At 35.5% G+C, this 27,881-nt stretch overlaps 1 protein-coding gene across 1 annotated transcript; it reads right to left on the reverse strand.

Moving 5' to 3' along the window:
* Nucleotides 1-837: 837 nt before the first annotated feature.
* Nucleotides 838-27,829, reverse strand: SRP72 (signal recognition particle 72). Its single transcript, XM_090266832.1, has 19 exons — nucleotides 27,688-27,829; nucleotides 25,696-25,816; nucleotides 23,976-24,099; nucleotides 22,606-22,749; nucleotides 22,415-22,526; nucleotides 20,514-20,545; nucleotides 19,433-19,557; nucleotides 19,288-19,345; nucleotides 14,727-14,858; nucleotides 13,785-13,913; nucleotides 12,716-12,788; nucleotides 10,860-10,924; nucleotides 10,655-10,750; nucleotides 8,549-8,652; nucleotides 8,338-8,415; nucleotides 7,435-7,572; nucleotides 5,298-5,335; nucleotides 2,901-3,060; nucleotides 838-2,263 (listed from the first exon to the last, which is right to left on the reverse strand). Exons 1-19 carry the CDS (start codon nucleotides 27,794-27,796, stop codon nucleotides 2,086-2,088), a joined length of 2,016 nt encoding a protein of 671 aa, XP_090122958.1. The 5' UTR covers nucleotides 27,797-27,829; the 3' UTR covers nucleotides 838-2,085.
* Nucleotides 27,830-27,881: the final 52 nt, after the last annotated feature.

Here is a 27,881-nt window from a genome sequence, read left to right on the forward strand (position 1 = left end):
AAAATGTTTACTCCTCAATTTATTTATATACATGTATCAACATGATGAATTTTAAAACTGGGCTCTCTCAATCCATTAGATTAGCTTTGAGGCTTGGTGGGGAGGGCTGAAGATAATTTTAGATACTTAGTTTAAAAAATTCTCAGATATATTAACCAGGAAGTCCCCCATTAAATGTCAACACCCAAAACACCTTAATCCACACTCACTGCTAGAATATTTTATTTTAAAATATGCCATACTGAATGGATGTATCCATATTGTCTTATAAATGTAAACACACACATGTATACAAAGTGTGTATGTCACTGGTAAAAGACCTGCTCAAAAGAAAAAATAATTGCTAGAAAGTGAATGTAGATGTTTACACTTCTTTTGACAATAACTTTATGTGAACTAAGGTTTCAGTTGCTTAGTGAAGACTGGTAATAACAGTGACTGGCAATTAAAATGACTAGAGAACTGTAAATTTCACTTTGTGCCTTGTGTCAAAATTTTCAATGATGATTTTCACCATAATTCTGTACCTTAGTGAAACCTAAAAACAATTACCTTTCACCACAGAAATTGAATGGAATCCTGAATAACAAATTTACTAACAATTATTCTTGAAATGGGGTATATATTCAGAAAAAAAGAATATGTCACTTTTACCAAAAGACTACTCTCAGAGCTCAAAAAAGTTATGCCATAATAAATCATTCATATATAAGGTCTCTTGTTCAGATGCTACTGCAGATTCTGATTATGTCAAACAGAAAGGCAGCACCACATTCCTTACTCTTGTAAAAAAGAAAAGTCTTTTAAAAACTCTTTGAAGAAGTTTCCATAGATATGTTCAGAGTCAACACAGCAGCACTTTATTAACAAGGATGGAGTAATATGATCACAAGGAAATAACTCAGGTCTAAATTCAATGCTATCTTGGGCAACATAAAATGAATACTAACCAGGGCGGGCATGCCAGTGTGTCTGTCTTATAGCTGTTCATTGGGAAAGGGGCTTATAAGCGAGGAAAGACCAGAGCAACACTGACACCACAAACTGACTGTAATACTCCATTATTTAGGGAAGGGCAATGAATAGTCATACCCCTAACTAGAAAGAGGAGCCATCTGAGTATTTATTAACTGGGCTATCCAGTACCACTAAGTTTTAATACTGCCTGCTACTGAACTCTGGTATTGATTTCCTCTCTACATAGGAAGTCAATGCTCATGCTCTTGATAGGGCCCATTAAATCTGATTGAGACAGTCCACACCCACCTGACCTCAGAACACTGGGTCAACTTCTTACAACATTGATATGCTTTCTTTGAGTTCTTTGTAGTGCTAAATCAGCATAATGTTATAATCTGAAAATGATATGGAGGCATAAAGGAGTCCTAATTTATATATATGTATATATATATGTGTGTATGTATATATGTATATACATATACAAACATACTTTTCATTACTATATATATATATGTGTGTGTGTGTATATATATATAGTATCCTATATTCCAGTATCACATGGCAGAAAATGTATGGTAAAATTAATGAAGACATTTAGTTTTCATATAATGAAAAACAGCAGTGTATTAACAAGGTCCCTTTTTATCACATAATGTTTCTAAGCAGATATTTGGAATGCTCAGTAGATTCCACTTTCAGTCTCCCAAGACCACCTAAGATGTAATTTAAAGTGGGACTAGACAGAACAAGTTTCTTCAGACTCCAGTTAAATAAAACAGAAGTTAATTTCTGTTTATATTCTAGGAAACCTCAGATAACACGCCTTGTTTGTAAAACTGAGACCACCACCACCACCAGATCAGCACAAAAGAAACAGATACTATGGTGGGTAAATGCCTGATTATGTGGAGTCCTCACCACCTGTGCAAAGCTAGGTGGTACGAGTAGGCCAAATCTGACTAGGCAGAGTTTGAGGAAGATATGTCCCTTTTTGACGCACAAGAAAATAATTTTATGAAAATGTGGGGATGAGAGAGGGAGCAGCTCAGTGCTCTCTGTTACCTTTATTATGTTCCTAGTGTCACTAAGACTAGTTTAAACTAGCCTGCAACAAGAATGTTCTAATCACCAGCCACCTTTTCCACCTTTCTTCTTTTTCTGCTGTTGTTTCTTTTTTGTTGCCGGAGCCCCTGCAGGTTTCTGGTGCCTCGGGGGTATGATGTTACTCGTAGACGCAGATGTGGTTGCTGCGCTGCCAGGCCTTGGGGAGGTGGGCGGACTGCTCACGGTTTTACTGGCATCCCTGAAATCATCAGATCAGGAAAGTGTTGGTCATTCATATATTCAACAAAGAAAAAGGCTATAAAAATGTACATACATGGACACTTCCCACCCCTAACAATCTCCCACACACATCCTATTTATTTTAAAGTGGGTACCCCAACCCCTATCCATATTAGTTTTGAATAAAATTTTTACTGCTTTATAATTAAAAGATAAGTAATATACAGTACATGTCAATTCTTAGAAAGCTTAGGAAATAAAGAAAAAAAATTTTAGAGACTTACAACCTACCATGTACAAATGACTTAATTAGTAACATTTTTAATACTTCTTTCTAGTAACAGTATTTATTTATATCTGTTTATCTAGATACTTAGTTCGTTGAATAACTCAGCATATTTAGTTTCCTTTTGAAGGTGCTGGAATCCTATTATTTATGATATAATCCTACAATCCAAGTACTCACAATACAATCAAACCAGAAATACCACATTTTCCTTCCTGTATAATAGCATATTGCACAACATCAAAGATATCTGATTGTACTTCTCATAGTTAAAAATACATTTAAGAAATTATCACTAATGACCCTGACTCAATCTCAGAAAGACCTAACCTGTGCTCTGAGTGACCTCAACTGGGAAGCAATGACTTACAGTTCAGATGAAGTTCCTGCAGTTGCTCCCTGGGTCCCCTTTCCAATCTGATCCTTCTTTTTACCCTTCTTTCTTCCCCGGTAGTAAGACCGTTCACGCATTGGTAGCCATCTTTCTGGATCTGGGGTCACTTTTGGATCATAATTCTTAGGCAGTTTTCCTGTATAACAAATAATTGATGAAGAAATGAGAAATCTGTCCATAATGTTTTCAAGGTAGTAGTTTAAACAATATGTCCCAGCCTAGGGATAAATAACATTAAAACTAAAATAAATTTATCTTAGAAAGTTTTATTTGTATACTCTAGCAGGGGAAAAGGCCTTATTTCTAAGCATGATACAATATTCAGAAGCCATAAAGGAAAAGATTTCACCGATGTATCTATATAAAAAATTAAATTTCATTTGATAAAAGATACATTTTTAAGAGAAATAATAAAATTTAAAAAGTGCACATTATGTAACAGGGTGGATTCATATTCTTAATATAGAACAAGTTCTTGATAATCAAGAGGTAAATCACACCAAGAAAAATGGGCATAGCTATAATTAGGGTAAGCCAGGAGAAACAGAAGTCATTAATTATGTGAAAAGATGCTCAACTTCACTAAATGAAAAGGGTAAAAACATCTATCCAACTAACAAATATTAAAAGCAGTAATAATACCTAAGGTTAGTGAGATAATGAGAAATATTCAAAAATCACTAGCAGAAGTGTTTACTGGTATAGTCTTTGTCAAGAGCAATTTAATTGGCAGTACCAGTCAAAATTTACACTTCTAGAAATTTATCCTGCAGAAACCCATAAGCCTTAAAGTTATGTATGTAAGAATATTCTCTGTGATAGTCTTTAAAATAGCAAACTAACTTAAATATCCATCAATAAATGAATGATTAAGTAAATTACAGTATATCCCTACTACAGTAAGCAATACAATGAGTTAAAAAGAGACATACATCTATATTTAATAACTTGGAAAAATGTCTGCACAATACAGTCTGAAGTAAATTAAAATAAATTATCCCGATATGTTCATATCAGCTTTGTAAAAAACTTTTAATTACAAAAAAAGTTAAGTAATTATCTCTGGGAGCATGAATTTGGAGTAGGGAATTTTTACTCTTTATGCCATTCTATAATAATATAAGTCTATTACTTTTGTTTATCATTGTTTCATTTTGTTTTTAGAATAAGCATATATCACTTTTAAGTTTTAAAATATGCTCATTTGGAAACCACAAAATATAGAAAAACATGAAATTGCAGGTTACTGCTGCCTAGTTATCACTTGTTCTCTTAAAGTATAACAAATACATAAAACAACATAAAACAAATACTTGAGTTTTTACCAATTTCCGAGTACTGTGATAAAAGTGAAGAACTCATAAAATTTCTAATAAAACACAATGGATTAAATGCAAACATTAGCTTCTGCACTGCCCCCAAACTCCACTAAAGTGACAATAAACACATTAGAAGGAATAATAGGAGAAAAGATATTAGTACAATTTTAGAAGCTGGAAAACAGATGGAAGAGCAGTAATAAACTTAAAAGATTTGGGAAAGCTGAATCCTAAGATGGCTGTGGGCAAAACCTAGACGCAACCTAATCAGGACCACAGATTTCCCAAAGACTCAGGAACAGATAACCTCTGATTAGGTGAAGCCAAGCATGGTAATTCCACCCACTCCTGCCATAGATTAAGACAACCTAAGACAATCAATGCACAGTGTTCCCCTGGTTAATGGTTTAGGGCTGGACATTGACCTATGCTGGCCCAATCAGATTAATGGGAAAGATTTGCCAAATGCAGAGGGGTCCTCTTTGTTTCACTGGATATAAATGACAAATATGTGGTCCTGTTTCCAACAAACATCCTTACACTAATGAGATTCAATTTTATGTACAGCAGAACAAAGAGATACAACTACTGGCTCAACCAACTTTGATGCTAACTCCACTGCCAGTCAATTTTCTTAAGCCAGTCTGACGGAGTTCTGTGGTACTTGAAGCCAAAAGCACCCTAATGTACCAGGGCTTACTGTGAGCCAGGCATTGTTCTAAGAGCTTTGGTTGTAGTATCTTATTTAATCCTATGAGGTACATACCACCATATTCCATTTTAAAGATAAAAACTCATGCAGGTATGTTAAGTAACCTGTTCACAGTCACTGTGAGAGAGCAATGTTACTAGAGCAACAATTTGAATTTATGCAAACTCCAGAGCTGTACTCTTTAATGTAATAAAATTAAATGTTAGCTATAGTCAAGACAAAACTCAAGTGTTCAGAGACACAAAAGGAGAGGGAAGTATATTTGTTTGAAGATTTTCATATAGGGCTAAACTCAATTTTATTTTACAGAAAGAATCTAAAGATTTAAAAAAAAAGCCTTACCCTTCTTTTTTTTCTTCTTCTTTTTCAAATCTCCCTGTCTACAAAGAGAAGAAAAACCACAACCATCAATGTGATAAAATGTAGAGTACTAAACATGTGCAAAAGAGCAAGCTGAGTACTTTATCATAAAGGTGTTCAAGATTTGCTGAGCACAGTCTCACCAAAGCTAAGAGTCTAGCTGTTATATTTAGTTAAGTTAAATTTAATCAAGTTTAATACACTTGGCCTTGGGAGGGAGGAGGGCAGAGTGCAGTGGGAAGACCTTTTACTCTGCAATTTTTTATTTTTCAGGTTTTGAACCTTGTGAATTTATTAAATTTTTAAACAAAATCGTTAAGTACACTGACCCACACCCCAAAGGACACTACAAAGAGCCTAAGAAGTCAAGAAAACACTTCAAAATAATAACTACTCTGACTGCTACAGTAAAAAGAGGAAGACATAAAAAAATTCTGTATAAGCTTATGTGATATGCTTATATGGGAACTATGAAACAGTGAAATAAAAAGATGAGATAGCAACAATTTCTGCCAAAAATTCATTGTATGAAATTATTCAATTGTGAAAGTTCTTTCAGGGTAGCCTGAAGAATAAGAAATGAAACATACAGTGTCTTACTTTAGAGGTTCATCTTTCACCCAGACTATGCATTGGCGCCCTACAAATCATACTCCACAGCCATATCTGCAATTTCCTGAAAATTCTCTGCTATTTCTTCTTTGCTTTTGCTCACACTTTGCTACCTCATCCTCTTCATCAGCTTTAAGAGTCAACCAAATCACCTCCTCCATGAAATGTTTCCTAGTGCACCCAGGAAGAACTGTCTCCTCTAGGGTACACCTGAATGCCCTGTGCAATCATAGCAGGTGCAATTTTTATTGCAATTACTGTTAGGTATATTTCCTTCTGCTAAACTTAAGTTCTCTTGTGGTCAAGGACCATGATTTATATTTTGTCAACAACATAGTGTATCTTGAAAAGAAACTAAACCTTTTAATCCAAGTTAGCATAAAATGAAAGACATTAATAATGCATAATGAAAATATTGTGCTGAAATTTAAAAGCTCAAAAGTCAATGTACATCTCAGTAATTATACAGGATTAGAAATGAACTATATGGTCTTACTAATTATTATCCAACCCTATTTGGAAGAGGGGAAAAAAAACTGAAAATATTTAAATAGGCATTATTTGAAAATCCCCTTAAGATCTGGCTTTGATTTATTTCATTCTGGGGTTCTTTATAAGGTTTGAAATAAGATTCATATAAAATGGCATGATGTCATATCTCTGACACTCCAATTCCTTATTTAAGTTTTTAAAATTCTATTATGAATACTTTATTTTACCAAACACAGAGTTCATAATGAAGTCAATTATATAATTGGTTTCAAAGTTAGAAAAAAATTTAGATTTCAAAAGGTATCAATTAAGGAGAAAATAGTGAAAAACTAAGAAAGCCATAATACTGAGGAAGTGTTATACATCTTCCATTTTCTATTCATCCTGAGTCAAAAATAGAATCTTAAACATTTACCATAGGCATCTGCTTTTTCTGAGATGGCAATGTAGGACGACAAGGAAAGAGCTGGAATTTGACTTCATATAAGTTAATGAAGCTGGCTAACCTTTCCTCCAAATCGGCAAATAAAGCTTATTAGAACTTTGGTTTAGAATCACTAAATGATATAATAAATGTGTATCGATAACTTGCAGATTAATAAAGTAGGGCACATCCAGCCTATGTATGAAGATCATATATCTACCTTGAGAACATTGAAAATCTCCAAGACTTATTAAATGAAAGATGGCAAGTTTGAAAAGAGTAAGTATAACAGAACCTAATTTCTATAAAAAACAAAAATAATCCAATCTAAGGAAAATATTTCTACATCACCTCTGTATAAATGCAAAGAAAAAGATCTGGAAGGATACACACTAAATTAATACTAGTAGTTAATTCTGGGCAAGGGAGGAGGGAGGAAATGAGGACTAAGAGTTGGACAAAGCAAAAAATAAGGGAAAAGAAACAAAGGGAATGTAAACCTTATTTACATGGAATTTTTATAAGAATCTATTTTTATTTCTTACATAATTTAATATCAGCATCAGTGAATGTTACAACAAAAAACATTACCCTTGCTCCTTTGGTTGACTATCTCCAGCAACTTTTCCACCCTTCTTCCGAATATATGTAGCACCAGGAGAATTTTCAAGAGCTTCAACATCTACTTTTAGAGACATGCTATCTGATGAGGGCAAGTGTTTACTAAGACTGGGGTAGGCAGAACAGGAGTTCAGGAACACAATACATATTATGTCTAACAATATATCTGTGTCAACAGAGACGCACGCTGTCTTTTTTTTTTTATGCCTTTTGTCAAAAGCAAAAACAAGTTCTTAAATCTCCTATAGAGCAACAAATCAGCAGGTCATAAGGTCAATTATATAACATATATTGCGAAAGGAAAACGAGAAAGGAGCCATGATCTAATCATCTATTCCTTAACTCAGTGGCATACTTCTAGGTGGTGGCTTAATAGAAACTCCATCCAAAACAGCTATCAAGCGTATAAAACAGACTTGCTCACCACAGAGCTTTTGACTTGTGGCTACCGAGCATTTCAGTTTGGGGAACACACCCATATTGGAGTAGCACACATGATCCAAACTCAGCGTGTCAGGGTACGGATTCCTCTTATTGTTCAAAATGAGCATATGACCCCAGACAGTCAATCAGAACATTTCAGAATTGTTTACTACTAACCAAATAAAATATGCTTCTTTTTTTGCTGTTGGACTTGAACCTGGGGATATAGAAGCTGTATGTTACTGACTTCACTTTTGCTTGTGAATCAGGCTATACCCCAATGTGGATTTATCACTGTATTCTTCAGTCACATTAATAAATAAATTCTCATTTTTGCTTTTTCTAGTTAGAAGGGGGTTTTTGTTTGTTGAAATTTACAACAAAAAATGTCCTAGTCAAACAGGTACTGGAAGAGATCTTGTATGCTACTTGGAATAACCAAAAGGATACGCTTTTGCTTTCTCAGGATCTACAAGTGAGTAAGCAGAAATAAGCTGCGCCAGGGTGTGAATGTCTTTTGGATTCTGTCTAAAAGAAGAAATAAGAAAGTTACTCAACAATTTATAAAACTGAAGAAAATAATATAAACAAGCAAAATAATTCCCTCATATCAAATAACAATAAAATTTGGATTTCTACATCTCCACCTCTCAGAGCTTACTTCCACAGCTGTTCTAGGTCACTAATTGCCTCCTTCTTCCGCCCATATTTGAGTTTGAAGTTTGCAGCTTCTCTTATCAAGGACAAATGAGCAGGAGATTTGGGCTACAGTTTAAATAAAAAAGAAAAAAAAGTTTTAAGCTAAACATCTAGCAAGTCAATGAAGTTATATTCATTACACTTTTAAAATGGATCTATTCATTAAATTCCTCATCTTAAGTTTTACAGAATGCATGAAAAATTATAAACAAATTTGCACACACAAATGGGAGGTGGGTAGACAAATTAATACAATTGATGACTGATATATGAATTTGGAACATAATCCATCTCCATTTAGATCATCCACAATTAGAAATAATCCCATAATCAAATATATGTCACTGTAGTTTTCAAACATTAACTTAATAGTTTCCGGAACACTGATATCTTTCCACTGCTAACAGTGCTAACAGAAGCCCTGACTGGTATGGCTCAGTTGGTTGGGCATTGTCCTGCAAACCAAAAGGTTGCCAGTTGATTCCTGGTCATGGAACATGCCCAGGTTGCAGGTTTGATACCCAGTTGGGATGTACACAAGAGGCAACTGATCAATGTCTCTCTCTCACATTGATGTTTTATCTCTCTTTCTCCTGCCCTTCCTCTTTCTCTAAAAATAAATAAATAAATGGATAGATATTCTAAAAAAAAAAAAAAACAAAGAAAAAATAAACAGTGCTAACAGTATAAATACGACATAAGTCGAGTATTGCCTATGCAGAGACCCATATTGGAAAAAATAAAGATGTTCCTATTAGAGACATGATATACAAGTATTCCATGTATAGTGCACCATTGAACAACATGGGAGTTAGGGGCACTGACCCCCTGCATAGTCGAAAACCTGAGTAAAACTTTTACCTCCCTAAAAACTAAACTACTAATAGCTTACAACTGACCAGAAGCCTTACTGATAACATAAACAGTCTATTAACACATATTTTGTATGTTATATATATTAAATACTGTACAGTAGTCCCTCTCTATATCATGGTTCACTTATTGCGGCCTCACTGTATTGAGGGATTTTAAAAAATATTATATTTAATTATTTATCGCGGATTTTGCCATACTGTATACGTATGTTGTTAAAGTTACGTAGGTTTAAGAGTGTAGAATATGTTTAAGAACATAAGTAGTGTTTATAAAAGTGTGGATAAAGTTAATAAGGGAGTAGGAAAGGTTAATAAGGGACTGGGAATGGTTTATAAGTGTGTGGGAAGGGTTTATAAAGCCTTAAAATATATATAAATGCTAAAATAAATGTAAGGTTCCTACTTTGTGGATTTTCATCTATCGCAGGGGGTGTCTAGAATGTAATACCCGCAATAAGTGAGGGAATACTGTATTCTTACAATAAAGTAAGCTGGAGAAAAGAAAATTATTAAGACGATCATAAAGAAAATACATTTATAGTACTCACTGAAAAAAAATATGCATATAAATGAACCTGTGCAGTTCAAACCCATGTTGCTCAAGGGTCAACTGTACTACTATTCTACCAATTACTACCATCTAAGGGCTTTCTGGTTACTGAAGATGAGTTCTCTTCTGTGCACTCATGTACCACTATTCTTATTTCTTGAGATTACACACTCAAACACACACGCACACAAAGGACAGAGGTTCAGAAAACACAACTGAACAATTTTTTTTCATTTTGCAGCCTCTTCTTACTTCTAAAAACAATTTGGATCTGGTATACCAGCAGTCCCCAACCTTTTTGGCACCAGGGACCTGTTTTGGGGGGAGCGGCAGCAGAGCTCAGGTGAGCCTCCCTGGCTTGCTTACTGTGGATGGATGTGAGGTGTGTGGGGGTGACAGAAGGGGACACTCAGGTGAGCTGAGCTCGTGGCCCAGTTCCTAACAGGCCACAGAACAGTACCAGTCCATGACCCGGGAGTTGTGGGCCCCTGTGGTATACTTAATAGAATATGACAGTAATAGCATTCCATCTGTTAAATAGTGAGTTGCAATGTTTCAATTCTCCTAAATTCTGAGTTCAACAGTGCAGCTTTTTATTTTTATATAAAGCATGCTCTTATAACATTTTACTCCATTTATTTACCTGATGGTTTTGATACCACTGGATAGCTTGTGTGAAGACCTCAATAGCGCTATCAATATCTTCCTCATGGCTGTACATGGTCACTAATGCAGATACCTACCCAGCCAAAGGTATAAATTAGTAAATACAAATAAACATCAAATATAACAATGGACTATTAATTCCATTACTTCTGCAGTCTTATAAGATTTTAGTTATAACTCACCATGCCTGGTTTATGCTTTAACTCCTCTATGCTTCTCAGGATTAGACATGCTTTGGAAATATTACCTTAAGGAATTAAAGACAAAAATCAGGCATCACAATTAAGAAAGCACATTATAGGGAGAAAAAAAAAAAGAGACAAGAAATTTAAGAACCATATTTTGTAACATCTCTAAATACTCAAGTTTTGGGATCTTGGGAACAATGCATTCTTATTTAGCCCTGGCAAGTGTGGTTCAGTTGGTTGGAGTGTCTTCTGTAAACTGAAAGGTCATGGGTTTGATTCCCAGTCAGGGTACATGGCTGGGTTGTGGGTTTAGCCCCCAGATGGGACCCGTATGGGAGGCAACTGACTGATGTTTCTCTCACATCGACGTTTCTCTCTCTCTCCCCCTTCCTCTCTCTCTCGAATCAATAAATATATCCTGGGGTGAGGATTAAAAAGAAAAAAAAAGAATGTACTCTATTCATTTTACAGATAAGCAAAAACTGAGTCTTAAAGAAACTCTATATCTTGTTTATGCCCACAAAGATAATGGCAGATAACCAAAAAAGTCATCTCCCAACTCCCAGTCTGTGAGTTCTATTTCTCCTTTTCAGACTGCACCTGAAAGGTGGGAGTCCTTCCCTAAAGGCCTTGAAATATGTTACTGCAAGTGAGTATAGCAGAAACTTTCCTATGGTGTTAGAATTCTAACTTTCTACTCACTGCGAATCTAAACAACTAAACCTTTCAAAGTCTTCAAAACAAAAACAAAAACCATGACAGGCTCTCTCTCAGTAACTTTAGTATGATAAAATAATCCTTGAAAAGGAAAAAAAAGAAAACCCTAAAACCTGATGAGGAAAGAAGATGAAGAGAGCGGAGCAGAAGGAGAGGTGGGAAAAGGAAATAGAAACAAACAGGGTCACAAGGAGACCAGCAGTGTTTCTCACCTTGTTTTCATTACTGCCCCACTAAGGAGCCTTTCTTTATACACACTTTTTTCCTTTTCTCCAGCTCCCACTCCCGTCTACCCATAAAATTTTCATTTTAGCCATCATAATATATACAATTTTGACCCACCCCAAACCAATTATCATCCCCTCTGAGAATGATACTCTACACCAGAGCTGTCTGATAGAACTTTCTCTGATGATGGAAACATCCTGTATCTTATTCTGTCCAACTAGCCGCATGTGGCTACAGAGCTCCTGAAATGTGGCAGCACAACTCAGAAACTGAATTTTAAATTTCATTTAATTTTAACTTAAAATAGCTACATGAAAATAGTGGCTACCAAATACTGTCAACACAGCTCTAGATAATCACTCAAGGTTAGTTCAAAATGATGGACAAAAAACACTAGCAGTTTTCTGTAATATCCAAAAATAGCAGTTCTCATTAAATTTCATTGCCCCCCCAAAGATTTCTCCCCCATAGATATGAGTTGTAAAACATAAATTAAGAACTAAGGGCTAAGTTAAGAAATTCTGAAAAATAGGGTACAGAGTAACCCTTATTTCATGCAAATACTACCATGTGACAGATACAAGCATTTCTATACATGACATACCCAGGAAATTTGAGTTAAGGATGCTCTTTTAGAACAGAGGAATCTTTTGCTTCTATAGACTTTCAAGACACAGAGTGAGCCTCATTCTAACAATTCAGCAATAACCCAGGAAAGGGCCAACTCACTCTCTACTAAGTCTGCTGGAGTTCACGCCATGTAGCTTCATGTTTGAAACAACAATGATTAGGCTTCACCATTATGCAAAAGTTTAAAACTCACATAGTCAACTACTTCAGAATCATTCCAACTACACGTTTCCATTAAAATGATATATTAATCATGATGAAATCATCATTAATACCTTGGGAAATTTTCAGCTGTGCCATGGTCAGCTTAATTTCAGCTGCATTTTCTGGATGCTGATCTGAAAATTCCTAAAATTTTTTTGAGGGGAAAAACAACACATTTTATTTATACAACTAACTGCACACATTCCAATTGCTTAGCTACATAAAAATTTAAATCCAGTTTTCAAATACTAAATTTCTGGTTTTAGTTCAGAAAAATTTTGTCTGTGACATCCACTGTGCTTTAATATTATGCTCTGAGCTCTGGTTGGTGTGGCTCAGTGGATTGAGTGCTGGTCTGTGAACCAAAAGGTAGGTGGTTTGATTCCCAGTCAGGGCTCATGCCTGGGTTGCAGGCCAGGTCTCCAGTTGGGGGCGTGAGAGGCAACCAACTGATGTATCTCCCGCACATTGCTGTTTCTCTTTCTACCCCCCTTCTCCTCTAAAAGTTAATAAATAAAAACTTAATAAAATAAAATAAAATAATGCCCTAAAAATAAGTGCAATAATGCCAAGTTTCCAGAAAGTCACTAACAGAGAAATAATAATTAAGATTACTTTTTTTTTCTAAAAAACATTCAAATAAATGATACTTCCTTACAGAGGGTCCCTGTTAGGCAATTCTGCTGCTCAGAATGGTCCTAATTTTACCCTGTCCAACTTTCCAACATACTCTACCCTCAGGAAATTCAAAAATAATCTAATAGCTGATTTAGGCAGATAAAAATCAAGTCAGTATCTCTGTAATTATTTTAGGTTGGACTGGGACTTACTGGAGAATTCATTATTGAAAAAGGGGCTAAGCATATTCTGGTATTATAAGCCTAAAACAAACCCTTGACTGGTTAAATAGATCTCAAAATGAAAAGCACTCTTTAGGGTTTAGTGCAAAAATGAACTAATGCAAATTTATATAAAACAAAGCTATAGCTCAAGAATTAACTAAAGTGACACTCTACAATTTGTCTATGGCATATTACCTATTAGCTTGCCCATGACATTTATAAGCTTTTATACATAATGAAAATGAAACAAGGCTGCAACTATCTGACACTTCATTAAATATTCAAGGCATTCCTTTACCTGAAGTAGCTCTATCGCTTTTGTGTGCTGCTTCTCACGACAGAGCTGGGCAGCTTGGATTAATACAGGCAGAAGATGCTCAGGACTTTGGGACTGTAAACCAGCAGATATTTTTCGGCATTGTTCTGCCTAAATAGACAATATTCACACACACACACAAAAATAAGCTGATTAATGAAATTAAAAATTAAGTGAAAGACCAAAAAGGAAAAAAAGGATGGAGAGGGGGAAGGAAATCAGCTGAAACAAAATAGTAAGTAAAAAATTGCCGAGGGTGAGAGAATTGGTTTACAGTTATCTACTCTTAATTTTTCCTTAAAACAAAGATTTCCATTTACTGAATTTAAACTATTAGTTCTAAAAGCATTTAGGAAAGGATGAGTTATAAACATCCATTTGGATACTTAAAATCCAGAATTTTGGCTTAAAAATAAATGCATCAAGTATCAGCCTTTGCCTCAAAACAACAAAATGTACAGGTATATCTTGCTAAACTATTTTAGAATAACTCGAGTCTGTTCTAAATAATAAAAATGTTACTGCCTCTCACCCTCCCACTAAAAACTTCTGCTCTAGAAAAGTATGAAATTGTAATTGACTTAGAATTAATGCATAATAGGGTTAGAACTGACTTCCTTAATATTTATAACAATATATTATGCATATTTTACTTTAATTCAGAGAAATTAGAAATAAGGTAATGAGAAGATTATATCATTTACAGATGTGAACAGTGTTTTCTTCCTCTTAAAAGCTACCAACAGCACACCTTTACAAAGAATGGGCAAATTACTTGTTTAATCAATAAAATCTATTATATATGACATGGTGAAAAACACATGGGTTTAAGACAAAATATAAATAGACTGTACTGATACCATTATGCCTCAGGTGCCATACTCTAGAAGGTTTAGCCAGAAAAACCACAGATCTATCACCTACCTGGTTCGTGTACATAGCAAGTAAAGCTTTGTTAAATTCTATGGCTTGCAGCTGCTTCTTGGAAAGCTTAAACTCTACTCCTTCTGCATTGGTTAATTTCACCTTCTTCTTAGAGTCAAAGACATTTTGGTCCTACAAAGAAAAGTTCATCCATCATTAACAGCAATCTCAACTTCAACTCTTTTAACACTTATTCCTCTTTCATTTAGTTATTTTTTATAAAACAAGAGAGTTTGGAAGATAATACATCTGCCTGGTTGGGGTGCCTATGCTCCGAAGATAAACATAAATTTGTCTTGGGCTCTTAGTTTTCTTTTATCTTTCCACTATTAAATGCTTGTTTTGAACTTTTTGAAGAAATGTACAGAGGGATAGCACAAGTCATACAGTAAAAATTAGGATTAAAAAGGTTAAAATTTGCGACTTCTGGCCAAGATGGAGGCATAGGTAGACACACTTTGTCTCCTTCCACAACCATAAGAAGGATTACATCTATCTCAAAACAGAAAACAACCAGAATTACCAGAATATTGAACTGCACAGAACTCCAACAAACGAAGATATAAAGAAGCAATACTCGTCCAGACAGGTGTGGCAGCTCTACATAAGGTACAGAGGCAAACACAGGAGGCTGTCAAGTTGAGTAGACAGAGAATTACGGCCCAAAGGAGGGAGCAGATCAAGGTTGCAGTGGGAGAACTGAGTGATGAGAAGATAGCCAACCTAACAGATGCAGTGTTCAAAACAGTGGTGATAACGATGCTCACAGACTTGACAAGATTAAGTACAATAGGGACGAAATGAAGGCTATGCTAAGTGAAATGGAGGAAACTCCACATGGAACCAATAGTGAAGGGAAGGAAACCAGGGTTAAAACCAATAATTTGAAACATAAGGAAGAAATAAACAGTCAACCAGCACAGGATGAAGAAACAAGAACTGAAAATAACAAGAAGCTTAGGAACCTCTGAGACAACTTTAAACATACCAACATTCGAATCACAGGGGTGCCAGGAGGAGAAGAGGAAGAGCAAGAAACTGAAAACTTAGTTGAAGAAATAATGAAGAAAAACTCCCCTAATTTGGCAAAGGAAATAAGACATACAAGCCCAGGAAGCACAGAGCCCCAAACAAGCTAGACCCAAAGAGGACCACGCCAAGTCACATCATAATTAAAATGCCAAATAAAAGCAGCAAAAGAAAAGCAGAGAGTTACCTACAAAGAAGTTCCCATAAGACCATCAGCTGATTTCTCAAAAGAAACTTTGCAGGCAAGAAGGGACTGGCAAGAAGTATTCAATGTGATGAAAAGCAAGGATGTACAACCAAGATTACTCTATCCAGCAAAGCTACCATGTAGGATGGAAGGGCAGATAAAGTGCTTCCCAGACAAGGTAAAGCTAAAGGAGTTCATCATCACCAAGGCATTATTATATGAAATGTTAAAGGGACACATTTAAGAAAAAGAAGATCAAAACTATGAACAGTAAATGACAACAAACTTATAACTATCCACAAATGAATCTAAAAACAAAAACCAAAAAAAAGCAAACAACTATGACAGGAATAGAACCACAGACATTGAGACCATATGGAGGGCTGTCAGTGGGCTAGAGGATGGGAGAGAATGGGGGAAAAGGTGCAAGGACCAATAAAGGTACAAAATAAACAGGGACATTAAGAATAGTATAGGAAATGGAGAAGCCAAAGAACTTATATGCATGACCTATGGACATGAACTAAGGGGCAGGGATTGCTGGAGGGAAGGGAGGTACCAGGCAGAAGGGGGCAGAGGGGAAAAAACTGGGACAACTGTAACAGAATAATCAATAAAATATACTTTAAAAAAGATTTAAATTTGCAAGTTCTACAAATTATGCCATTTATAATTTAGATGACAAATGAGGAAAGTAACTCATTCCTCTCTGAAATATTTCTCATTATGTAAGTAAATCATTACAATTCAGAAATTTATTCACACCTTTCTTGAACACATTTTTAGCAAAAAATACTAATGTACCACAGCTATTGTTTTTCCTTTTCTTTTTATTATGAATATTATTGTTATTTATCCTCATCCAAGGACACTTTTTTATTGTTTTTAGAAAGAGAGGGAGAGAGAGAAGCATCACTTGGTTGCTCCCGTACATGCCCCAACCAGGGATCACATGTGCCCAGACCAGGGGATGGGACTCACAACCTAGGTATGTGCCCTGACGAGGACTCAAACCCACAACTTTTTGGTTATGGGACAATGCACTAACCAACTGAGCCACACCAGCGAGGGCGGCTTTTCCTTTTCTTTAAGGCCCTTCTCACCTAGGCAGAGGTACAAAGAAGTTCAATATCTGAAATCTGTGTGGGGCAAACACAGTATTATCTGCCTAAAGAAAGTCCTGTTAAAAATTATAGAAAGTCACATATCTTTCACAGAAGGAAGGAATAAGGCATACTGCATCCTAAGGACAAGCTGAACATCGGAGTGTCTAGTATGTGCACAGTATTGTAGCTCTGCAAATAATTGGTACTACTGTGCTTTTTAAAGCAGGTCTTCTACCAGTTTAATGACTAAAAGAAGGCAAAGAAGAAATTTAAAATAAATTCTACTTTTTTCTGAGTGTGAAGCTCCAAACCAATGTGAAATTATTTTAATGTACAGTAAGAAACTGACTTTCATATAAATCAATCCTCAAAGAACCACATTTCTAGTTGGCACGTACTCCTATATCACTACTTTAATATTTCACCATGCATGCCACTGCCAGACTTCTCCTAAACTTTGCTATCATGTAACTTATTATTCAAAAATCTATAAATTTCAAGGTCTCCCATACTTTGGTATCATTCAATCTAACCTATTATTTTAAAAACTAGCCAGCATGTATATATCCTCTTATCTTCTGTTCTCTCATTGCATACCCCCTACAGGCCATAAATATTTCTTCATAATTCATTTGCTTAGGCTGTTGCTTAACCCTTTGAGTGCCATGCATAATTTGAAACTTGGATCAACATGAGAAAAAATTATATCAATTTATAACCTGAGGTACAAAAAAAAGAGAACAAAACTTAAAAAACGAATTATTCCATTGTTATTTACATTTATAGCCATCGAAAAGAGTCACTGGGTGCAAGGCTGGCACTTTTGGGAAAATTTGTTAGCGTCACAGTGACACTGACACTCAAAGGGTGAACCTTCAAACTGTATACCTTTCAAGGGTAAGCTTAAATTTGTCAACCCAGAGATCTTTTCTTTCACCAAATACTGTAGTTATAAAGTATAAGGCAATAAATTTAAACATGCACTTTTTTTTTCAACACAAGAATGAGATTTTAAAACTATAATGATGAAAACCATGTTTCATCAGCAATAGGTAATAAATACCTGTTGACTGAAGGAAGTTCAATGTATAATTAATTGCACTAAGATTGAGATATTTAATATTTTGCACACTCTCCTCCTCACAATTATAAAGCAGACAAAAAGAATTTGTCCTCACTGGCATTTCAAATTATTCACAAACAGATAAGTATATATTGTTACTAAGATTCAAAAGCCTGCATCAATTTTTGGAAACCTAAACCATGCCAATGGCCTGCAACATCCTGTAACTATTACCTCGCTTAACCCTTAATGCCATTATCCCACTTCCGAGGACTCTCTGAATTTGTGCTATAGGAGGAGAGGCACCACGAAGGAAAAGGAGGAAGACTTGGAGTCACAGACTGGAATCTAAATCCAAGTTCTACCTCTTACTAGTTGTGACCTTATCCAAATTTCTTAACTCCTTTTAGCCTCAGATTATACTCCTATAAATTGGAAATAAGTACTGCAACCTAAAAAGGTAACTAAGGATGAAATAAGATGGCACTTGGGAAAAAAAATCACATGGCCTAACAAAAAAAAACCCACAAATGTTACTTTTATTTTCTATTGACCAGAATTTCAAGTTGAACATGAGAACGAGAACCTGCTCGTATCTCCCCTCCCCCAAAATAAAAACCACTGGAAAGAAAAAAATATCTACAAAAAACTTTGAGATGCACTAGATGAAAACATCATATAAAACATGCACACGCAAAGTTTAAAAATCCAAAAATTTTAGTTTTCTAAGAAGAGATTCTTCATATTATTATAAACTAAGAAATCGGTAAGATTTTATTTATTTATTTTTAAAATTCTATTTATTTATCTGGGTTTTTTTGGGGGGGAGGGAGAGGGAGAGAAACATCACTGTGTGGCTGCCTCTCATGCGCCCCCAGTTTGGGACCTGGCGTGCACCCTGGTCATGTGCCCTGACTGAGAATTGAACCAGCGACACTTGGTTTGCAGGCCAACGCTCAATTCACCGAGCCACAGCAGCCAGGGAGAAATCAGTAAGATTTTAATGTCTAGGGTCTGTAACTACAAAAAGTTTTATTACTTGTGATCCACTATAATTTTGGACTCTGTTATGGAAAAAAAAAAAACAAAATAAAACCACTTATCCTAGAACAAAGCTGGGTAATACACTTTCAGTATAAAATATAGGTGTACAAGAAAGCCATGGGTAGTTCATACCTTGTTAATGGTTATGATGTTATTTGCAATCACTGCTAGCAATCCCACATCTGTAGGCCTGTGAACAATAAGTATGTCAAAAAGGATGAAACCTTTAAAAAGAAACATTCTCCCCTATAAAAGATACTTTGTTTTAATAACTCACTTTAGCTTTATTATCTGATTGTAAAGTTGCAAAGCCTCCTCTGTACGACCCTGAAGCTGCAGAATATAGGCCATTTGCCCATGAATGATGGCCAGTTCTGCCTGGGGGTCTTCCTCAGTCCCATCCTAAGCAGAAGAAGAAACATTTGTCTCCCTGTAAATTCTCCAAATTGCTCCACATATGTACCAAGTAATCCAAACATTCAAAAGGTACAGAATCCTAAGACAGACATATTTTCAAGAATTTTCCCTTAGACTCATTTTGTTAAAATTCAGGAATTGCTACCAAAAGAGGCAAGTTTACAAAATGCTCATTATCACCACACAAAGAACTTCAAAAGCTGAAACTAATTTTCTAATTAAAGCATCTCTCTTAACTGACACTCCGGATTAATTCATATTCTCCATTCCTCTGGAGAGGTTGACTGATGCCCATGTAAAAGGAATGCTCAAGGCTACGGGGCTGTTCTCCTTTACCACACCCAGCACTCCTGCTCCCACCTGGTGAATGTATGCTGACCAGGGGTCAGATGTACTTGTTTACAACACACCGTTATGCCAGTTGTGTTTGATAGGAAATGATAAAACTTAATTATCACAGTAAGAGAAGAACTATGAGTGTGAAGAGATTTGTTTCAATGAAAACTATGTTGAATGCTCAAATATTTGACAAAGGAGAGTTACTAAAGAAAATTAACTGTCTAAATAGGTGAGCCAAAAAACGGTAAGAGGTTGGTGAAAAAGTTAATACATGTATCTAAAAGGACTGTAATGAAACTACTTTACAACTGTCTTTCAGAGAGCGTTGCACTTAGAAAAAATAAAACTGGAAATGAAATAAAAAATGCTGGATTATATAATATATATATACATATATATGTGTGTGTGCGTATGTGTGTGTGTGTGTGTTCTCACCCTAAGCAATGCTTTCAAATAAGTGATTAAGAGGTATTCTACTGAGATTCCTATTCAATGAATCACCATCTATTCCAAAAATTCAATAAAAACTATAATAAAGAACCCTACAAATTTATACTACTCAGAAGTGTAAAATTTGGATTTAACAACAGTAGAATACTTACAGAATCTTCTGATAATGAACGGCGGCAAAGATCTATAGGAAAAAATAGTTTTAAAATTAACATTACTGGGTAACTCACATTACTTTCACCATTCCAAAGAGCAAGATTTCAAGATTATTTTAATAACAAGTAAATTTGAAATTTATCATTAGCCTTAACTATAATAAATAATATCAGTCCCTGGTTATTTTAACTCTTTAACATTTATAATCTCTATGTTAAAAAAAATCTTTAAAGGGCATTTAAAAACATAAATGTTGACTGCAAAAAGTCACTTTTAGAAAAGTGTAAAATAAAGATAATAATCCCACCATCCAAAGATAATAACTATTAATTAGCATTTCAGTTAGCATTTTTGTTAATTTAAATGTACAGCTGCATTTAAAATGAAAGTGGCTTATTCTACATACTATTTTGAAATCTCCCTTCCTCCATTTAATCTACTATGAACATATTTATGATACAATAAACATAAGTCTACACTTTTATTATTTTTAACATTGTAAATTTAAATGACTGCATGGTAATATATTTGGATGTTATAGTAAAACTTAGCCAATTGCATAATAGAACAGAAACTCAAGATGTTTCTAATTTAATTTTTTTTAAAGATTTTCTTTACTTTTAAGAGACAGGGGAAGAGAGGAAGAAAGGAAGAGAAATGTTGATGTGTGAGAGATACACTGACTGGTTGCCTCTCCCACACTCCCAACAGGAGACCTGGCCCGCAAACCAGGTATGTGCCCTGACTGGGAATCAAACCTGCAACCTTCTGGTTTGCAGGCCGGCACTCAATCCACTGAGCCACACCAGCTAGGGCTAACTATTTTTCTTATTTAAAGGCTTCAATACATGTAAATATTGCATTGAGTTGGTCAAAAAGTCCGTATGTTTTTTGCTGTAAAATAAAAGACATTTTTTCATTTTGACCAATAACTTTATTGATTTGGATATTTTGAGTATGTCAGCTATCTCCTGCATGGTATAACATTGTTCCCAATTACTGTCTCGAATTGATCGCTATTAGCTTCAGGGGTTCTATTCGACCATGGAGCATTGCCATCAAGAAATCTCTTGCACTCTGCAAACCACTTTTGACATGTTTGATCAGTCATAGCACCTTCTCCATACACTGCACAAATCTTTTATTGTGTTCCAACTGTGTTTTTACCTTTCTTGAAATAATCAAGCACAATATGCCAAAAATGATGCTTACTTTCTTCCATCTGCAATATTAAAATGATTACTCAAAAATTCACTAATCTTTATAAGTTTTTAAAAAAATGCACACTGATATGACAGCTGTCACAATATAGTATAACAAAATTGTTTTGAATAAAGTTAAATACAACTAAGTGCTACTAGAGCCATCTTATGGAAGAGAACCAAATGAAGTTTTTGGCCAAACCAATATATGGAAACATACTAAATGGAGTAAAAATGTGTTTGAATAGTGTTATCAATGTATAAATATACTGTGTGTGCATACATGGACAAATATAAGTATACCATATTATTACTCTGAGTACCTGTTTAATAACAGTAGCTAATATTTACTGAACACTTATATGCCATGTACTAATGCAAATGTTTAACATTAATGAACTCAATTTACATTTAACCTGCACCATAACTTGTCTGAAAACCTACTCCTCTACATTTATACTTTAAGGTCCTCTGTAGTTGGATATAAACTAGTAGTATGACTCACGAATTGGACTTAGAAACAGAGGACAAATACTGTCAAAATCTCAAAAGAAAGGCTAGATTAACTTTGAGAGATCCCCACCAAATTAACCATTTCCTGTTAAAAACTTCACAAAGTCAAATGCAGTTTTTGGAAATACTTTGCAAATTTATATGTACATCACAATCACATATAATTTAAATAAATTTACAACCTTCAGCTTTTTGTAGGATTTTCATTGCCTGACTCAGCTGGCCTTGTCCTATCAGTGCACATGCAGCATTGTAGCATAGTTCGTATGTGCCTTCTTGGAGGCCCAAGTTTTCCTGGCAAGGAACAAAATATTAATCAAACACTAAACAGGACTATCATTTCATGGCTATGTGGTTACTCAAGGATACTTACCGGAACCACTTTTTCCCAATTGCTTTGAGCTGCAACAACTGCTGAAAGGTTTGTTTTTCTCTCCTCATCATAATCATCTTGGGAGTTTCGGACAAGATCTCTATACACAGTTAAGCATTCATCATAGCGTTCTAGCCGATATAACTGAAGAGACAAATAGCAAGTAAAAAAGTCAGGGGAGAGAAGAAATATAGTATTATGTCTCTAACACTATACAAATCCTTTTTGGAACCACTAAGAAGGACAACATACAGTACAACATGGGCAACCAACCATTCTTCCTTTATAATTTTTCATTTCGTTTTACATACTACCTTTCAAAAAGTTACTTGCAATGAATCTCTACTATATTACAGATTTGTAGGCATTATTCAGTTAAAAAAGCCATTGTATTTACCTCTTCATGAGGTTAGGTAAATGACTAAGTGGGGTGTGAAAGAAAACCTTTCTGTAATAGAAAACACCGTTACCTAAATCTGACTTATAATGAAAAAATTATCCCACAACATACAGCAACTACTAAACTCCAGTAAACAGGAACAAAATTAGATGCTAACAAGAGTTAATACTTCCTGGACTTTGCTGTATTTGATCTTCATTTTCTCTTTCTCAGAAATCAGCGATTGTATAGGACAGTATGAAGTATACACAACATGATCCAAAAGGGGATTTAAAACCATCACTGAAGGTCAGTTAGTCCACCGCGTATGACAGAGACTGGCGCCCTTCATCAATCTCAAAATGCTAGAATTTACCATGAACTTACCCAGCTTACCTTAAAAGTTTATAGACCTACAATTCATGAACTTGCCCAAATCTTTCTTCAACCCATTTATACTGTTAAATTCATATTACCTATTGGGAACAATACAGTCGATACAATATTATGTATCCTACACTGACATTTTAAAAATCTTTAAGAGGGTTTTGCCAGTTCTAACATAATAGTTCTGTCCTTTCATCATTAATAGCTCTACTTTACATTAGGCTTCATTATATGTCTCAAAACACTCTTAGAATAAGATTATTTTCAAGGATTTCATGAACTAGCTGAATTCATCTGAATTATCACCATGATTTTATTCAACTTAATACATTTTCAAAACTGTTTATATAAGCTCCTTTCCAACTAAAAAGTCTGTATTTCATAGGATATTTCTTAGTTGTAAATTACCCTGGGGAAGTCATTTATTCACAGAGCATTATATATGCAGCTTTTGCAAGGTCAAGAGGGAATATGTCTCAACCTCAAAAACTGGTTTGGTGGCAGATTTTGTGGAGCATCAGGTTCCTCATCCGTGCTCTTTACTACAGGTAGAGTCATGATCACTCAGGATGATTGTCAACAGGTATTTAAAAGCAGTAATTACCACTTGTCCATAAAGTTCCTTTAGTTTGTCTGTCTGCTGGTTGGCACTTTCTATTGTCTTCAAGGCATTCTCAATTCTGTTCAGCCTATACTCGCAATATGCTTTTTCAAAAGAAAGAGAGTTACTGAAAAAGGAAAAAAACAATATCTGATTATTAGCTCACATGGCAGAGCACTCACTATATGCCAGATACTGCCCTAAGCACTTGATATATAGTATTTAATCCCCATTAATAACAGATGAGGAAGCTGACAAAGGTTAGTGACTTCAGCTAATTAGCGGCAGAAAATATATCCATGTCCTTAGCCTCTCTTGCTTTCATGGATATTCTTATTAGGAGTATTGGCCTTTTGAAGCAAATACTTAAGAATGAAATCATGAATCAGCTAAATGACTGTATTAGGTACAAAGACAATGTGAACACCATTTTAAAATAAATTATTACAAAAATTTCTTAAATCTACTTATGAAATAATAAGCCATATAATACTGCTTTTAACTCATTCAAGAAGCAAATGATTAGCTAAAAAGAAAGGAACTGGAAATCTTGAACATAGTATTTGTATCCAAATTGGTACACATACAACTACATATACGCCACTTGACATAGACCTACAACTTCATCTATATTAATGTGACACCCAAAACTTATTTTGAAATTTCAACCATAACCCATGAGAAAAAATATTGTCAAAGCAAATGGCAATATCCTTTCTTTACTTGCCTGACAAAAATTATTTCAAAATTTTCCTAACTCACAAAATGGTCAAAATTCAAAATACTGAATTTCAGCATAAACATATTTATTAGAAGAAAGCAGTGTTCTCTTTCCTTTTTATTTTTAATAATATTTAAAAAATAAGTTTTCAATCTATAATACATGTTTATGGCTCAAATAAAAAAAAAGAAAAGTACACACTAAGAGGTTTTATTTCCACTGCTTTTCAAATCTACCCTGTTCCTCTTCACCAGCTACAAGTGACTATTTTAACACAGTTCCATTTGGCTAGTGTTTGTTTTGCACATATAGAAAAATATACACATAAATTCTTATACCTTCCTTTTCTTATACAAAAGGAAGTATGCCATATACTGCTGTGTACTTTATAAACCAGAATCTTTTAATTAAAGAACTTAAGTATGCTGCAAACTTCATTTTAATAAACATTTCTTTTGGGGCTTGGGCATAACTAAAAAGAAAAATACCAAAATTAGAGTGACTATTTAGAATATGAGTTCAAATTTCATGAAAAGATAAACGAAATAAATGAAAAATATTAACAACAACAAAAGTACTACCAGTCTCAAGACTGCTGAAGAACTCTCACAGTGAAAGATCTTGGCCTAAAATCAAACTCACCTAAATAATTCTCCAAGGAGGTAGGCACAGAGGTGAGGCTAAAACAGACCTCTACTCATACTGCTTTACTATACCTTCTGCTAAATTGTTCTCCCTATGTCCCTCTGAGAATCCTGTTACATTTATGCTCCACATCCCTCCAAAATTTACCTCCTTCTTAGTGGTTCAAAGGGAAGGTGGGGTAAAGAAAAGGCTCCCTAAAGCAGAAAAGAACAAAGTTACTATTACTCCATCCAGTTTCAAAAACACTACTGGGAAGCAACAGAAAAAAAGAAGAAACAGGTCAAAATTCACTGAATAGTGGTGGAAAAGGTACAAGTGTTTCTAATAACTACACAAACAACTAATTGAATCACTTACTTGGCTAACACTTTGGTGTGAGTATTAATGGCATTCAAGGCTTCCTTGAAGCTTCCATTCTGGATAAGGCATACCACTTTACAGTGCAGGGCAGTAACATCATCCTTGTTGATCTGCAGTACTACGGAACAATTTTAGGAAATATTTTTTAAATCCACTTCCTTTCCACACTTTTTTACTAAATTTTCCCACCCCCTGCCTAAGGAGTTATATTTCCAATTGTATTGCAGTAGGAATGATTCGTCAAAACACTAAAAAATAAAAAGGCGGATCTTCATTTTTAACCCAAGGAGTGGTAATAAAGAGAGTTATAATTTGGTAAGTTAGTGTTTCAATGAGGTAGATTCCCAAGATGCATGTTCCCAAAAAGAAAGAAGCTTTTTTCCTCCAGCTTTTTCTTCTTGAGAGGCATGTCACATCCTGCATGTTTCATTACTTCACAGGGAAAGAGAAAAGTTCTGGGAGAATTTGGAAACAAATTTAGTTTTGAGTACAAAATTGTCATTAGATGACTTGAGGTCTTAGGCAAGTCATCTAATGGCAAATCTTAATTTTCTGATCTGCAAGACGAGTATGAAAAATTACTTATTTCACAAGGTTATCAAGAAGGTGAAGTGAGAATATTTTGCCAATATCTATAAGCTGCAAAGTATACAGATGCAATTTATCCTGCAGGCAATAGTTCTAAAGACCATTCAAAATTTCCCCTTTTCACGTAAAATGACCAAAGAAAGTACAAAGATGTACTCAGGTAGCCAAGTTTCAATGCTCAACAGCTGTTCAGTATCAAACTGACTAGAATCACTCCCCTTACTTCTGGGCAACTATAGGAAGCCAATTCTAAGAATCAAAGGAGTTTCTGACAATGAAGAAAATGTATACTGTACTTGAGAACTGAAAGATTTGATTAAACAGTTCCTGCAATTTACTACTTTGCCACTGAGTAGTAATAGCAGCAGGCCTAGCCAAAAGCTAAAGTTAATTCAAAACAAGTTTGGGAACCAAATAATTCTAATTAGTATCTATTTTTCTCCATGCCTGAAATCATTGAAAACGCACTGTGAGTACTAACACTTATTTTCACATTAACGCAACTACAGAATGTTGAAAATTATTTTTACAATCTTGTAGGTTACTGACATACCTTGTATGTTATTACTGCCTTAAATAGCCAAATCCTGCATTAATAATTGTATTTCCAAACTTACCAAATATAGGCGGCATCTTCAGTAGAGAATAATTTAGGACGAAAGAGAGCATTAAAAAGTATTGCCATATTACAGTTACGTAGTAAAGGATAAAGGAATACAATGAGTAAACCTCATACCGAAGTAGTTTATTGGAAATTACAAGTTACGGGACAAAAAAAAAAACAGGCCAAGCTTTTCCTTCGAACGTTATTTCAGATGTTAGTGCTTCACACATCCTGGGAATGCAGGCCTGACATACAGATCCAGCCCTTCCCTCTCTCCTGAGTCTGTACAGTTTCCACCTTGTCAGCATCAGCTTCTAAATTACGTGTCACAGGCAGGTTCCTCACCCCGCTGAGGCCCAAGAGAACAAACTCCCTCAGCCATACTGTCTCCTTCATTCCGCTAAATGGAAGGAGCAAAGGAGACAATGTGGAATATTTGCGAAATAAGGAGTGAAAGCATAGGAGTCAAATAAAAGAACAGTTTGGATGAGGCGCAGGCAGCAGCTGTCTCTTTAAATCCCTCCCTCGCTTCCCGCAGGGGGTAAAGAGGAAAGTATACGTGGCTCTACAACCCTAGACCCACAGCTAGCTTGGGGCTGCAAAGCGCCGCAAGGCGCTGCGACCCACGCCCACCACGCTCGCCAGGCGTTCGCATCTTGGACGCAAAACAGTTCAGATATTCCTTCCCCAAGTCAGCTCAGCGGTGGTCGCGCGCGCGCGCGCCCCGGCGCGTGCCGGAAAGAGACCGCATCCTTCCGCCGGCCTAGGCCGGCCCCAGCACCCTCCCTGAGACTTACTCTTGTTGACGGTCTTGAGAGCGCGCGTGAAGTCACCGTTCTGGCCATAACGGTTCACTTCGCTCCAGAGCGCAGGCACCGAAACCCCCCCACTGCCGCCGCTCGCCATCTTTGAGGAAACGTGGGAGGGAAGGGATGACCTCTGCTCCGGAAGAAGGTCCCGGAAGTGGCTTCGCGAAGAAGGAAGTTGTTGG

The sequence above is a fragment of the Furipterus horrens genome, unplaced genomic scaffold (genome assembly GCF_987537825.1).
Source record: "Furipterus horrens unplaced genomic scaffold, mFurHor1.1.pri manual_scaffold_2, whole genome shotgun sequence".
NCBI lineage: Eukaryota > Metazoa > Chordata > Mammalia > Chiroptera > Furipteridae > Furipterus > Furipterus horrens.